This window comes from Dromaius novaehollandiae, chromosome 27, assembly GCF_036370855.1.
Source record: "Dromaius novaehollandiae isolate bDroNov1 chromosome 27, bDroNov1.hap1, whole genome shotgun sequence".
NCBI classification, from domain to species: Eukaryota; Metazoa; Chordata; class Aves; order Casuariiformes; family Dromaiidae; genus Dromaius; species Dromaius novaehollandiae.
Window position 1 is genome coordinate 1985608 of NC_088124.1, and position 16238 is coordinate 2001845.

The 16238-nt window shown below is 56.5% G+C and overlaps 1 protein-coding gene across 1 annotated transcript in view; it reads left to right on the top strand.

Moving 5' to 3' along the window:
* Positions 1-915: 915 nt before the first annotated feature.
* ADORA1 (adenosine A1 receptor) overlaps positions 916-16238 on the top strand; it is a 29725-nt gene continuing 14402 nt past the window's right edge. Inside the window, exons 1-2 of the mRNA XM_026101213.2 lie at positions 916-1301; positions 1753-2138. Coding sequence (XP_025956998.1) covers positions 1798-2138 — 341 coding nt within the window. The 5' untranslated portion in view covers positions 916-1301; positions 1753-1797. The remainder of the gene's footprint in view (positions 1302-1752; positions 2139-16238) is intronic.

A 16238-nucleotide genomic window follows, 5' to 3' on the forward strand; every position in this document is an offset into this window, starting at 1 on the left:
ATTTTGGGCTTGCTGGTTCAGCTCCATCAGTCAGATCCAACCCCCAAACCCGTTGCCTCTCTGCTACCCATCAAAAGGGGAAAAATTGGGGGGGGGGGAGCCATTGCTCCCGAGAATCCCCCATTAGCTTCTCCCATGATCTTAATTAGCTTTTGGGCCAGCCTCAGCACCAGTTTGGGGCGTGCATCCCTCCAAACGCCTTGTCTGGGGCTGGGAAACGGCCCCTGCCTTCTCCTCCTGGCTCTGAGCTGCGCCCTGAAGCCAGCTCAATGCCTGGGCTGGGCTGCGGACCCCAGGTGATGGGAAGCGGTGGTCGTTTTCCCCCAGTGCAGCCCCCTCCGCAAGGGATGCTGCCCCTGGATAAGGCCAGCCCTTTCCTTTACCCCCAGCCCAGCTCGGGGTGTAAATCACGCTGCAGGACCGCCCCACAGCACCTGGGGTGCCATTCGGAAGACAGCACCCCTGAGGAGGAAGGGTGCTTAAAGGTTCATTCCCAATCCATCCCAGCACTGATTTGGGGTGGGATGCTGCCAGCCAGAGCCTGGATGCAGCTTTGGGGCTGTCTCAGAGAAATTGCCCAGCTCGCGGTGCCAGTTCTGGTTCTGTCTTTGGATTCTGGTCCCGTTCTGGGGTTGAACCCGGAGCAGAGGCTGGTCCGTGTCCAGGTGCTGCCCTGGGTCCTTGCTTGAGCAGAGCTGAGGCTGAATCTGGTTTTGCCTCGGGGTTCACATCCCCTTCAGGAACTGTGCTTATACTGAATTTTAATGATGGTTTTGATGCTAAAACTGGGACCCAAAGCGAGTTCGGAGCGTGGCTCCACCTCGGCTTGTGCCACCGGACCTCCCCTTGCTGCCGAGCTGCAGCGGCTCTGCCTCTCCATCCCAGGCCAACGGGCTGGGCCAGCCCAGCTCCCGCCCTCACCGCAGCCCAGTCCAGCCCATTCCCGTCCCCGCTCAGTTCGGTTCTGCACGGCGTGCCCCAAATCGGGTCAGTCGCTCTTTAAACCGCTGCAGGAGCCGCTGCGCTGCACCATGTGATGCTCCAGCTCCCGCTGGAAGCTGGCAGAGGCTGCAGGAGCAGAGCGGTGCAGGGCACCCGGAGCGGAGCACGGCTCGGCGCGCTGCAGCGGGGCTCGGTGACACCAGCGGGACACGGGCCGAGGCAAAGCGGCCGTGTGGTACCCAGAGCCTTGAGCATCCCTCTGGCGCGCACCCAGCATGCCCCCTGGGCCGCCCTGGGGGTGAAGAGCTCCGTTTTTTGGGGGGAGGCACCCCAGAAAAGCACTTGGCGTCCAGGACAAGGTAAGCTGCCAGCTGGCCGGGACTGGCTCGCTGCTGCCGAAGCACCGTGCAAATCCACGGCAGGAAGCAGATGGGAGGGGAGCAGCGTGTCATTGCCGGCTGCAGCGGCCGCAGGGGTCTGGCCCACGGCCGCGGGGAGTCCACAGGGGCAGCGGGTCCCCAGCCCCGGCGGCGGGAGGTGCAGGGGGACGAGGCGCCTGGTGCTCCCCGGGCGCTCACAGGCGGCTGCCACGATTTGCAAAGCAGGTCGCGGCAGGATGGAGGTGGGCGCTGCACGGGTGGGACAGGGGCGCTGGGCCGGCGGGGGCTGGCCATGCCCTGAGGAAGGGGGAGCAGCAGGGGCAGGCACAGACGGAGACTTTTTCTCCTGGCCCCCCCCGCACGGGCTCCATCCCGTCTCGCAGCACAGCTAAGGATGCCAGTTGCTCACCGCCTCCCCGTGTGTTTGCAGGTGACCAAAGGGCCCCAGTGCTCGTGGGCAGGGGACCAGAGCATCATGGCACACCCCGTCTCAGCTTTCCAGGCTGCCTACATCTCCATCGAAGTCCTTATTGCCTTGGTGTCCGTGCCGGGCAACATCCTGGTCATCTGGGCTGTGAAGATGAACCAGGCGCTGCGGGACGCCACTTTCTGCTTCATCGTCTCGCTGGCAGTGGCGGACGTGGCCGTGGGGGCCCTGGTGATCCCCCTGGCCATCATCATCAACATTGGACCGCAGACGGAGTTTTACAGCTGCCTCATGGTGGCCTGCCCCGTCCTCATCCTCACGGAGAGCTCCATCCTGGCGCTCCTGGCCATCGCTGTGGATCGATACCTGAGAGTGAAGATCCCCGTCAGGTAGGAAAAACGCTTCGGGACCGGGTCCAGGGGTGGCTGCTGCTGTGGGTAAAGGGATCGAGGAGCCCACAAACTCTCCAAGTAGCCACAACAGGGGGAAGGTCTCTTAACTCCTCCACTCCGAAGGACGGGGCACATCTGGCCACAGCAGTGATCAGAGCAGGCTCTGGCTGCGCTGGGCTTTAGCCTGCTTGCAGAAAGGGGAAGATAGAACTGTCTTTATCCCAGGTTCTCCCTGCTGAGGGGAGCCCAGGAGCCTGGGGCTAGTGACCTGCTTGCTCAGGGACCTGCGGGACACTTGGCTTCCTCTGGGGGCTCGAGGGGCTTGGGATGAGACCGCAGGGCGTCTCATGAGGCAGCCTCACCTCCCCAGGCAGAGCCCTGGCTACAAGGCTGCCACGCAAATGAATCGTTTCCCCGTCCTTCCCCTTCTCAACATCTGCCGACAAAACTGAGCCCTCTGCAAATATCGTCTGACTGCCTCGCCACTGTGCTTGGGCATAAATCGGGGAACACACTTTCTTTGAGCTCTGCAGCTCCGAGAGGAGATAGTTAACCGCTTCCTGGCCAGTGCAGTGACACGGCCCCTCAGTTTGAGGCCAGGACTTTGGGGTTTGGGGACAGAGCACCGAGGGGACGGGGTGCCGTGGCAGGACCAGGGGGTGTTAGCAGGGCAGGAAGGGGATGCGATGCACACTGCCAGTGCTGTTCTCTGAGGGCATCCTGGCACGGGGCCATCCTCGCTGGGCATTTGCTGTTGCTGGTATCCCTTGCGCTGTATGAGGAGGTCCTGGGGCTGTGGGAAGGAGAAGAGGGTGTTTGCCAGGCTCATCGGCTGCAGGAAAGCTCCGCTCATGGTGACCTGCTGAAAGCGTTGCTGGAAAACTTAACCCGTGGTTCATTGGTGCCATGGGAGGGCTGGAGATGGGACTGGTGAGTCCCGTGGAGCCCGGAGGGGAGGAAACCTTCCCTAAGGAAAAGGCAACAGGTCTCTCATCCCAGCTGAGAGAGGAGACGGGAAGGTCAATGCTGAGGACTCGTGTGCGAGTGACGGAGTGCAGATGGTGCTCGCCAGCGGTCCAGGCTGGCCAGCGAAACAGCAGTGCTGCCGACTCGCAGCCTGGCGTGGCCGGTGCTGCCGGCAGCCTGTGCCGCGGGCAGGGACGGCTGAGAACGCGCCTGGCTCGCGTCTCCCTGCTGCCCCATTCAGACCCTGCCTCCAGCCTGTTTGCTGGACAGATACATGGCTCTTCCTCGGTGCATCAGTGTCAGGATCTCCAAAGGGACCAAAATCCCTTGCATAAAGTGCTGCCCAAACCCCCACAGGACTAGGAGCCCTTCCTAGGGCAGGACTCCCTTGCTTTCTTACACAGGTGGACAGGGGCAGGAGGCATCCTGCATCGGGGCCGATGATGACTGCTCAGGAGCACCTGGCATCCCCAGCTCTGTTGGGTTGAGCCAGAGATCTGTTGCTTTGAGGTTTTTCCCCTAAAAGTGGTTGGCGGTGGATGCCTGTGGAAAAAAAGTGTGTGTGTGTGCGTTGAGCAAGAAGTCCTTGCTACCCACTCAGCTTCTGGCAATCACAAGCTTTCGAGCTTTCTTGGAGCATTGTCATCGGAGCCGTCAGCACCTCCATCTTCCGGGAATTTGTCCAATCCCTTCTGGAAGCCATCCTGCCCCGGTACATCCCACGTGGAGCTGCTGTGAAACAGCTCTTCCTTTGGTCCTGTCGGGGAAACTCAGTGGGTGCCCTCTCCGTCTTGCATGCAGGGCAAAAAGCATGGTCCCTGCTCAACTTCCCTTTGCGCACACCTTTTCTCAGGTCTTTACTAACTTCCTTCGTAAGTGTGATTTTCCCAGCTGGAAAAATCCTTTGACCCGCCGGTGTGCCCTGCGATTCTCACCCTGTCATTGCTCTCAGAGCTTTTCTGGTTCTCCTGCATCCTCTTTGAGGTGGGGATGGATTCAGGACGTGGGAGGACTGCAGGTTTATACATAGCAACGCTCCCTAGTTCCCTGTCTGTCATTTTTTCTAACAAATCCAGACCGTCTCTTTCCTCCCATACTGCATCTGAGCATCAAATGGGCCTTTTCAGGGAGAGTTCTGCTCTGACAGCAGCATCTTTCCCGAGAGCAGGATTAAGTTAGAGCCCTTCATGCTGGCTATAATTTGGGTGGGTTTTTCTTGTGCAATATGGACCCCGAATTTCATCATCCCATTTCATGCTCAGTCACTCAGCATCAAGAGATTTTACTATGGCTCTTGTAGCCCAGTTTAGTATTGAAAGACTTTGTAGCCTTAACAATATGAATTTGGCTTCTCCAGCTCTCCTGTTTTCTGGTTGCTGGACGTTTCCTTCTTTCCCTGTTGTTAATTCCCTGCAGTTGGCAAGTGCTGTGATTTTAGCCACTTGGTTCATGTCCTGGACACAGCAACAGTGAAACAATGCTGGAGAACACAAATAGGATAGAAGACACTGCTAAAGGATATTTTCTAAATCAGAAATGCCCAAAATTTCTCTTGACTTGTCGCTAGATGCCAAAAGTGCATTACCAAAATACGATGCTGAAACATTTTTAATGGCCCAGGCGCTGATAGCTTGAGTCACAGCTTCCCAGTTTTTCACCTCTCAGTGACACCAAACCCACAGATGTGCAAAGTGGTGCCAGATGCCGGGAGTCTGAGACACCTTGGCAGGACTCAGGTCCCTCGTGAGGTGCCTGCTGCAGGACCATCTCCATCGTAGTGCGTTGCCTCAACTCCTCTCATAGCCAGGGAGCCAACGCGGATGCTCCAAGGGGCCGATTCAGCCGTTCTGCTTTCGTCAATTTGTTTCACCTGGTGAAGTGTCCACTGAGCCAGGGGTGCTTGGTACCTGCCTCGCACTCATTTTTAGGGAAGGATGTGCTGGAAAAACGCAGCTCCCTCTCTAGAAAAGATCCCCCGCTGCAGCCTGCAATCTGGCAGTGAATGTGGAGAGGTGGATCTCGCCTCTCCCGGCATCGCCTGGGCTCTGCATGCATCCTGCACCCGGGGTGGGCTCTGGCAGCCGGGGGAATAACCCCCGCTCTGAGGAGGGTATCTCCATCGCGGGTGGCACTGGGGCTGCTGCCTGCCTGCCCTCACCCTGGTGTCTGAGGGTCAGAGCCCTGCTTCGTGGGTGCTCACCTTAAAAAACCCGTTACCCAGTGCCTTTATATTTTGGTCTGTGTGACCAAGACAGCGGGCAGAACCAACGGGAGGAGCAGAGGCCGAGTGTAAATCATGAGCCAGACATTCACGAAGGGGCAGGGGGAGCAGATGCCCTGCGCCCGCATGATGCAGCTCATGCCTGGGATACGGCAGGGAAACATCTCCAGAGATGCGAGGGCAGCAGGGCCCCCATCTGCTATGGGATCCTGGGCTCTGCCAGCAGCTGGAGGTTTGCAAACTTTGGAGCTGGGGAGGGAAGCACACAGGGCCATCTCTGCCCTTGCCCTGGCCTCGGGAGCAGCCAGGACACGGAGCAGGGGCACGTCCGGCAACGTGGAGGTGCAGAGTGTGGTCGGCCAGCTCCAGGCCTGGACGGGAGAGGGTCAGGAGACAGCATGCACGCTACGCCCTGCGCCTCTGCCAAGACAGCACAGGTCAGAGAAAAGCCCAGAGATAAGCTTGGCACGGGGGAGAGGGGGTGGAGGCCCACCAGCATGACTGACATGTGGCCCAGGGGGGTGGAGGGGGTCCCTGCTGGCATCTCTTGTGCTGACGTGCCGGTGGAGCCCCTGCGTCCTTGGCCCTGATATCAGCTCGCATATGGCTGGCGCTGGCTCTGACGAGGCTCAGAAAAACGCTCCGACTGCAGGCAGGGGAAATGCATTTCTCGGAAGCGGCCAGCAGGGAACAGGAGCAGCAATGAGAGAGGCTCCATGCATCTCTGCTCCATCCTTGTGCCAAGAGCAAAAGCTGTCTGTGCTAAGGGCTTCACTTGCAGGGTATCGTTTGCATTTCTGAAACCCTGAAGGGATGCGTGAGGATCTCAGGTGCCACTGAGGTTCCTATCACATACTGGCCAGCTGGGATGAGAAGAAGACAGGAGTGTTGGCTGGAAAGAGTTGTCTGAAGGGGAAACAAAGTCACCACCAGGCTTTCAAAGCTTTCTATTTAATTAGGCAGTGTGGAGCTGGGGCTGGAAGTGCAGCTTGGCAAGGAGGGGAGAACAGGGTGTAGCGCAGCCCGGCTCCAGCTCCTGGCCCCGCACAGAAAACCCCCTCCCTGGGTCTGCAAGCTTGGAGGCACTGCCCAATAGTTTGCTCCTTGTGCCGCCAAATTCACCGGCCGTTTGCTCCCCAGATTCCCTCATGCAACCCACCAGAGAGCGAGTCTTGGGTGGACGGCAGACATTGCTGCCCTGGCATTAGGCAGCATGGCCATGTCTTGAGCAAATCTCACCATGAGACATCTCTGAATTTGTCCAGGGATCCCAGCTGGAGATGCCCAAGTGGTCACAAAGCTGCTGTTCCAGCTTGGGCGTCCTCCTCGTTCCCATGGCTGGGTTTCCCACGGAGCCGAGGGCAGGCTGCCCAAGCAATCACTAGGTCAGGGCTGGCTTTTCCACCACCACACTGGGTCTTTGGGGCAATTGCTGCTTAGGGGCAGCAGCAAAGGTGGTCTGCAGCCACACTTACACGTGCCGAGCCAGGACATGGGAACACCAAGGAATATGGGCTGACCATGCAGCATGGAGGCTGGAGGTCCTGGCTGGGACACTCCAACAGTGAGTAGTTTCTTGGTGGGGGGTTACCAAAAAGAAAGGGAATTTTGGTGCACTTTTCTTCTTCTTAGTGACCTCCCCTCCACCAGCAGCTCTTGAATATCAGAGGGAAGGGAGCATTGGGGACTGAAATATGTTGATGGGTGTGGAGCTTGGAGGCAAACCCAGCACCCCATGCCCCTGGCAGAATCTGGGGACTGTGTTATCCCACCAAACCCTCTCCCTCTGTCCCAAAACCCTCTGAAGCACCACTCTGGGGCTGCTGGAGGCTGCATCCCCCCGTGGGGCCATTCCTCGGCTATGGGGGGATGTAGGAGCATTGCTCAACTTGAGCAGGCTGGAGGGGAGCGTATCATACTTCCCAGCCTCCGCAGGAGCTGCTCCAAACAGCTGGAAAATACCTAAAATAGGTTTGATGCGCTCGTGCTGGCGGAAGAGCCCCCCATCTCCCCTCTTGCATCCTTCCTCGCCCCATTTCCACCCTCATCAGGCGCAGCAGGGTCCCCCGGCCCAGCCCATGCTTCCCCCCTCACAGCCACACTCACCACTGCTGGGGAAGATGAAACAAGTTCAAAGGGAGGGGAAGCAGCAGGCCAGGGGCGTCCAACAGGAACCGGCCCCCCAGCATGTCCGCAGCAGCCGCTGGTGACAGGATGCAGAGGGGGATGCTGATGAGGATGTTTGGGGAGGGATGTAGCTCCTTCGGCGCCCGTCTCCGCTCAGAGACACTGTGTCAGACTTTTCATGGTGTGCTGGGGGTGGCGAGGAACCAGCGCGCTCGAGCCCTGCTGCAGCCAGAGCCCCCACGGAGCACGTCTCAGACAGCAAAGCGCCTTGGGGCTGTCGGATGCGTGGATGCAGACAGGTCTTGTCTTGGGGTCTCATCAAGGGTCCTCCCCCCGCCTGCTTGTCTTGGACCATCTTCTCTTTCCTCAAGTGCTTTGAAACTCATGCCAGGAAGAGAAAACCTGGAGAAATCTGCTTGTAGCAAGATCCCTCGCCCCTGGGGCCTCTTGCTGCCCCCCAGGGCATCCCCCGCCCTTCGTCTCCGAGCCCCCACACCACGGTGCTGGCTGCTCACCCGTCACCCCAGCCTCGCCCTTGCCAGTGCAGCTCCCCTAGTTGCCTCCAGCCAGGGTCAGCTGCATTTTGTGTGAGGCTGCAGAGGCGTGGAAATTAGATCAAACTGGGCTGGAAACAGTTAGGAAATGGGAGGCAGAAGCTGAGAGGGGAATACAGGACTCGGCAGAGGGACAGCCCAGGATAAAGCAGGATCTGTGAGGATAAAGCTGCGTCTGTGAGCAGCTCTGGAGGACAGCTCTGGCACTGTCTGCTGTTTCAGAAGTGCCCTGTCCTGAGCCTTTGGAGATAAAAAGCTCAAGGATGGCAGCAGCACCCATCAGCCCTGACCTGCAGCTCCTGCAAGCCAGGAGGAGGGCGAATCCCAGCTCCTTGCAGCAGGACACTGTTAAGGGGGGGACGGCAGGGGATGGGTACAGGGCAGGGGGGCTGCTCTTGGCTTGTGCCAGGGGCTGTTTGGGCACTGGTGCAAATGAAGTGCCTGTCCCTCCTTTTCTGTGTTTGGGGTGATGCTGGAGAGGAGGCGAGCTTGAGCTCCAGCCCTCGCTGGGATTGCAGCGCTCTTTCCCCTTCTCTTGGTGCCTGCCAAGAGCCACAGGCGTGGGGCCAGCTGGGGCTGGGTTACAGGGAACCCTAGGAAGCCTCGTTGCCCATGGCCAGCTGGGTCACGGAGCAGGGCGTACGTCTGAGCTGGCAAACAGGTTTTTTTCCCCCTTTCCTCCACTCAGGAACGGTCTTGGCAGGATGGTGGCAGACACCCTGCTGCCATGGGAGGGGAGGGAGAGGTGGATGAGGAGGGCCTTGGGATGGGACCATGCTTTTGCCTAAATTTCCAGGAAAGATGGACTAACACTGAAGAATGTAGTGAAATCTTCCAGTGCTCTGGACTCTGAGTGCCTGGAAGCCTCTCAGGCATTTGGGTTTTCAAAAACCGAGGACATAGATGGGAAGGAGATGGAGAGGTTTTGGCTGAGGCTGAGAAGTCTGGTGGCCCCTTGCCCTATAGCTGTGGGAGCTGGTGCCCTGGGGGAGATGGTGCCCTCTGAAACGTGGAGGTATCACATCTAACAAGCAATTTTTCAGGCTGGCACCAGGGTTTCAGCCTGAAAAAGAAGATCAATGGGATGAAATTAAGAAAAGGCATTGCATGCTGCACTTGAGGGCAATCTGCCTGCAAGGTGATGCTTTTCATTTGGGAGTCCCCTGGGAAGCTGAGTCGCAGGAGATGTATCTAACCAGCCCGGCCAAAGCAGATGATAAATCAGGGCAACAGCAAGCAAACCTACCCAGCCAAGCAAGTGAACGAGCCAACCATGGCTCTTCTGAGGCTTATTTTTAAATCTGGAGGAAATGTTTCGAAAACATCCAGGTGACTCAGATCTGGGAGCATGAGACAGGAGAGCTGCTGGGGGTGGGGAGGGGGAGTGTCTCGCGCCTGGGAGCTCAACTAGGTTTCCTTCCGTCTATATTAGTCAAAGAAAAGATGCCATCCCTCCTCACAAGCCCTGCCCCAGTGAAAGTACTGACTGCATTTCTCAGGAAAATGTTTGCATTTTCCTAAGCTGGAGAAGTTTGGGGGACTGGCAGGTCTCTGGTGCCATCTCTCTCCTCGGTTTTTTCTTTTCCCTTGCTGGCCTCCTCCAACTATATTTTTAGCAAACAAGGGTGACCTGTGGAGACCTTCATTCCCAGGGAACAGGTAGATCATAATGAAGGACAAAGAATAAAAAGCAGAAATCAGGGTCCGGAAGGGTCTGCTGGGGACTTTGGAGATTTTCAGCTCGGAGTGTCAGTGTTAAATCAGAGCAAGCACTTCACACCGAGAGCTGAACTCTGTTCAGAACCGGGTCCATGGTGCATGGACAGGCCATGCAGGTCCAACGACTGTACCGCTCCTCCTAAGGAAAAGCCTCTTCTAGCTCCTTTCCCTCAGCGATGTGGCCTGGGGCTGGCATGTCTGTCCTAGTGCCGGCTGGTGCATTACAATTATAATTATACTGTGGCAGTGCATCCATGCCTGGCTCTGAACGCTGCTCTGCTGCACCAATGCCAGAGACGATGGTCTCTGCGCTGGAAAGGCTGTGAGGAAACAACGCCGGGTGCTTCTGCCCCTTCAGGGCTAGAGCTAAACCCAGCAAGGATCTACCCCCAGATCTACCTCTGGGATGGATCTATCTCCAAATTTACCTGCAGGATCTAGCTCCAGGGTCTAGTTTAACCGCAGGAGATTGTACTGGCTTTGTAACACATGGGAAGCTCTAGTTTCCATCACTAGCTGCATCCTCATCCCTGAGATGTCTGAGGAGTTTGTGGGGCTCCGTTAAACTGGGGAGGGGGGAGCACTGGAGAATTGAAGGTCAGACGATTTCAGCCAAAGTGATTCTGGTGCTGATTTGGGACCAAACTTGCAATCCAGACCTGGTGCACAATTCTAGTGTCACTGAAATGATGAGAGCACTGGAAATGGGCAGGTGGAGGGCTTCCCTCCACGGGTATTTTCCCAGCAGGTTACATTGGTCTCAATATCCCTATAAATACCTGAGTGAGCCAGCTTTTAGCAAGACTCCGTGATCCACAGAGTAATTTTCAGCTGAATGCGTACTAAGTCAGAGATCAGTGCTGCATCCCTGCTCAGCAAGGGCTCTTTCCTCGGCGAGAGGATGTCTGGATTAGGAGCTCCGGGAGTACACACAGCTGCCGCAGCGGCACCACGAGATGTTTGCTGACAGAAAAAAAATCAGGTCACTCAGGAAAGCTACAGGCACTGAGAAGCAGGCCAGAGAGAAGCAACCTGGGCTCTCACCAGTGTTTCCAGCTCCTGAGATCTTGGGGGAAAAGCTTGGATTTCATTCCATGCCCCTCCATGGGATGAGCGTGGGATGTGGTAAGGCTCTGGCCAGGGGGGACCACGGGATGGGTGCTCTCTTCATGGCAGCACAGAGGGAAAGGGGGGAAGAGCACTGACGCTCCCCCAGTTCCTGAGCAGGGATGTCTGGGCTTGCTGATATTTGGGGTTAGACCCAAACTTTCTGGATTAAAATGACAAAAGGAGGTGCGTGACCTCCAAGCACCCAGGAAGGGCAGGCCAGGCAGCAGCACCCCACCTCGTCCTGGGCCTCCTCCTGCCCGTTACTGAGCTGGGTGAGACACAGTCCCTGCGCTGGGTAATCTGCCCAGGGGATCATTTCGCCCTGACCCCGTTAGCTAGAAGTCAACATCTGTCCCCTCGGCAGAGCTTATGTCTCCCTGCATTTAGTTGCAGGGAGATGAACGATAACCAGCTCCCTCCTGCTGCCTCTCGCCCTCCATATGGCAAAAGCACACTCTGGGAAGATTTTCATTGGGGTTTTCCCCATTTCCACTGGTTTTGAGGTTAAAACGTTGCCCCTTGACAAGGTGCACAAGCAAATCTGAAGGCATGTTCCCACCAAGGGCAGAAGCACATTTACAGGGAGGGAAACTGAGGCACAGAGCAGCAACATGGCTCGCTCAGGTTTACCTCCCATTTGGGCAGGGATGGAGGCCAGGGCACAGGAGGTGGATGTAGATGCCGAGACACGCGGGGATGACCTGGCATTTTCATTCATGCACTGTGCAGCAGTCCGCCCAGTCTAATGTCACGGCTGTCCCTGGGGTACCAGACAGCAGGGCTCCTCTGTGATCCCCGTGCGTGCCATGGTGCTCCACGCAGGCATAACAAGGTGGAACAGGGTTTCTTCGGGAAGCCAAATGGTCCTTCTGGGCTGCAGATCTCTCAAGTGCAGAGCCTGGAGCCAATAGCGCTGAGAGCCACAGCTCAATCCGTCCTACTTGAAAGTGGCATCTCAATCTACTGAGAGAGTCAAAAAGGGCTGAGATGCATCTATAGGAGCCACGCAGTGCGGCTCCTGCCCATGAATTCGTCCTGCTGTGAGCACAGCTGTCAAACCAGGCTGAGATGAGTGGATGGGACCCAGCAGGGCTCTGCCATCTCCATAGCAGTAGTGATTTGGGTATGTTTTTAACGAACAGCCCAAAAGGGGATACTCTATGAAGCAGACAAAGGGGACATTGGACAATGGGGACTCCATATGCTTGCTTTTCATCATCCCATAGCAATAGGAATTGTTGATGAGTTCTCCATCAAGCGAAAGGCGTGGAGCACCAACTGCCAGGGCCACCAGACGTGGTGGGATGGACAGTGGGGTGTCTGCAACATCTCTGCTCCCCTCACCCTCCTGCTGCCTCTGCCTTTCAAGCAGAGGCATGGAAGGTAGATGAAGGATCTGAGGGTCTTTTGAGAGGGTGTAACATAGGCAAAGTTGTAATTCAGCTGGCAGGCTTGACACAAAGCCCGGGAGAGCCATCCGTTTGGGAACTGACCAAGTCCCACCTCCTACTCTAGCACTGCTGTGCCCACGTGGCTGGAGGGAGGCAGCATTTAGGCTTTAGAGAAGAGTGCCGGATTCTTCTGGAGAAAAAGAGTTGGAAGGGAAGGGAAGGGAAGGGAAGGGAAGGGAAGGGAAGGGAAGGGAAGGGAAGGGAAAGTAAAACATTGCTGTGACTCCAAGCTTGATGACCAAAGATTGACTTTCCTGGAGCTGGGTTTTGGGGCCAAAAGCAGGGCTCCCCACTGCTGATGTGTCCCAAGATTGCAAATATCTGCCCGGTCACTGGGGTGGTGAGTGATGACTGCTCCTGAGTCCGTGGTGTGATAGCTCACCAAACCCATGTTTGAGCAGTAGGGTCCCTAAAACACTCAGGAACACCCAGACAGCCTCCGTCACACTCCCAACAGCACTTCAGAGCTGGCTTTCCCTTTCCCAGAGTGACTGGGGTGCTTTCAGGGGCACTGGGTTGATGAAGATGATGACGATACATGTCTGGACCTTGTGTCCAGTCTTTTCTAAGGACCTCGTATAGCCGGCGACAATGAAATAACTGAAATACCCTAGTGAAGGAAGGTTTGCCAAAGCAAAAGCTGCCGTTTCAGCCTGCCTGGCCTCCAGCCTGCCAGCCCGGCCCAGCCTTGCAGGCAGCATGTCAGGAGTGAGTCAGGATCAGCCCCACATCCCAGCCAGCTGAGCTGGAGGCAACTAAGGGCGTGCAGGAGCCCTCTGACAGGGAGCTCTTGAATCCACCACCACCCCAGAGATGGAAGAATTTGACTCCATTGATGGGAGATGTTGTCATCATCTGGTCTTTATGGAAACAATACCACCTCCGCTCCATGCCAGCCAGCGTAGGTGATAAAGTGACTCATGGGGCTGGGTCTGAGTGTGCCGGCAGGCTCAGGCGCTCCTCTACCACTGAGCCCAGCCAGTATCAACCTCCTCCGCAGCCACTGGCTCTAGAGGCTGGTCTCTGTGTCCTTGCACAGGCCATGGCACACGCGTGTGGCATCTGCCTCACTCCGGTCAGACGTGTATCATGTGGCTCCCGACAGCTAAGCCACCCTCCGCCCTCTTTATGCCCCAAGGTGCATTACAGTGTGGTCTCTCTGGCCTGTTCCTGGTGTTAGGACGAGCTCAGTCATGTCCCAGAAGTGCCAGGTCGACTCAATTGACCAGAAGGGAGATTTTGGCCACAAGCTTGGATGAAGGCAGCTAGTACAAAGCCTACCAAACTCTGCTTTCAGGGTCTGATATGGAGGGACCACAGAACCACTGCCACTGTCCTTGGGGAGTTTGCAGTAGGTGAAGCCAGAGCAAGCCAGGTCTTCTGTCCAGGACATCTCAAAGCAGCCTGTTCCTGAGTCCAAGGGGATATTGCACATGGATTTGCACCACAAAGGGATGTGGCAGCCACCAGGCTGGGACCTGGGAGTCCCTGGGCATTCAAGGCAGCCCAGGCAGGGCTGGGCAAAGGGGTTCGCTCAGGAACCGGGGCCGCATAGCCACTGTGTCCAAACGGCCATGCTCAAAATCAGCCTGACAGCCGGGAGGAATGACTCATCCCAAGGGGTCATAGCATGAGCCTTGGCATGGAAAGAAGGCTCTGGGGAACCAATCAGAGCAGCATTGAAGGAGTCAAGAGGGGACTGAAATTCAGAAAGTATTCAGAGTATTGTCTGCCCTGCTATTGTGGCTTGGAGGCAGGGGGAATGGAGAAGGTCTTTGTAGTGCAGAAAGGAATGAAAAAAAGGAGGAAATCATATGGAGGACAAAACCTGGTGAAATGACCTGGGAGATGAGTTTCTTCATGACACACGCAGGAGTCATTTCAAAGTGGAAAGAAATCAGTGGGCTGGAAGAAAGTCTCTGGCTGGAGGAAGGATGAGGAGAAACCCTCCAGGGTCCTACCCAAAGGGCACGAGGGAAGCCCAGACACAGTTCACAAGGGTTCAAGGCTCCCAGCAGATAGCACAAGGGGGAAGCTTGGCTCGGGGCCATCAGGACATGGAGCACAGAGGAGGCCACGAGGGTGAGAGATGGCTCCTGGGAGGGACAGGGACATCTTGAGAGGTTCATCCCCTTGGGGACAACAGCACCCTCTCAGAGCCTGGAGAAATGACAGCCAGCGCAGCTGAGCTACTACAAACAGTGGCAGTTTATCCTGGAGAAAAACGGATGCTTTTCCCAAGTGATCCTGTCAGACGCAGGGTGGGTGGTTGTGGGTGGGCTGCAAGGAGAGCCTAGCATGTGGATTGGGGGTGGGAGGAGCAGTACGAGGGACCCAGTCCTCCTGGGATACGTCATCTGAGGTGCCCTGAATGGGAATGTTCTTGTCCCCGGACTCAGAAACCAGCCGTCCCGGAGGCTGGCTGCACTCTTGGCAGGAAGATGCCTTAGCTGGCAGCACGGTCACCCAGCTGCTGGGGCAGCAGCCCGACTTTTGCATGGGATGCCCCATCGCAAGAAAGAGCAATTGACACTGTCCAAGGTGGGCACAAAAAGCCCCACAGCCCGCGGGTGCCCTGCAGAATAGCAATGAGCTGAGCCTCCCCTGCTCTGCAAGCAGCCCGGCTCCGCTGCAGCCTGCCGCCGGGCACGTAGACGTGCTTCCAGCTGGAGGGCGGCTGAACGGGCAGATCCAGGTGGAAAGGAGACATCACTGGTGATGCCATCAGCAGGAGAATGTAAAATAACCCCAGGGGATCCTCCTTCCAACACAGCACGGAGGGTGTCTATGGATTAAGGCTGGACTGGTGACGGGGAGGGGGAAAATAGGGGAATGTATTTTTTTGGTAAGGCAACATAGAGCAGGATCCTAGCACTGCTGAAGCGTGTGGAAAAATTTGGCAGGATCTATATTCACCCTTCACAGCCTGGAGCCCTTGCCCCATCTCTCGCTGCCTTTTCCCTTCTTTCTCCTTTCCCCGCCTGCCTCCTGCGTGCGCATTGACCCCAGCACCAAGCTGGGGCCTGCTTCCAACAGCTGCTGCAGTTTTGGTTGGTGTGGTTTGATTTTCGGTCTTAATGAAAATCTCTGTTCGCATAAAGGAGCTAGAGGAGGAAAGGGAAATAATCCCCAAGCCCCTGTTCTCCCATGCTGCCCTGAGACACAGGGACAGAAATCCTGTGGCTCCTCCCAGTCCACTTTGGGCACCTCTCTCCTACCTCTATGTCTCTACCTTGTCAGGACCATTTCTCTCCCTGCATCCAGACACCAGGATATTTTTTGCTTAGCCTCTTTTAGATCAGGAAAGTGCCAACTCTTGGCATCAGGGATGCTTTCTCGTTCAACTTGGTTCATCTTGCTTCGCTTGGCATGTCACAGTCCCCCTCTGCGACTCAGTTTCCCCATCTGTTCACAGAGGGAATGATGCTACAGACCTTCCTAAAGCCCTGAGAGGCCAATGCTGAGAAATGCTGTCTCAGACATAGCCATAATTAGCACAGTCTTGCAGATGAAATTATGTCTCTTTCTTTGCTGCTCTGTTAACAACAGTGATTGATTTAAAACTTCTGACACTCACAAATGATGCTGTTTCCTAAGGCATTTTTTTTTTTCCAGTGCAAATGGCTCTGTACATCCATGCCACTGAGCAGTCAAGACATGACTGCATGGGAAACGGATGATCTGCATCCGGATAGACACGGCAACACCGTGCAAATCATGGAGGAGACTTGTGCAGGTGCAGGCAACTGGGTTTTATTTTAAGGGAGGTCATTCCCCACCTTCAGCGCTGCTGGGGCATGGGCACTTTATGGGTTCACAGCGGGTCTCTTTGCTCAAAGGGAGGTTGAGGTGCATCAGTATCAGCAGCTGTCCCTCTCCTGCTTTTACACCCATGATTTCTCAGCCTGGTCTGGCCCTGGCAGCACAGAGGTGCCAGCCTGCCAGAGCC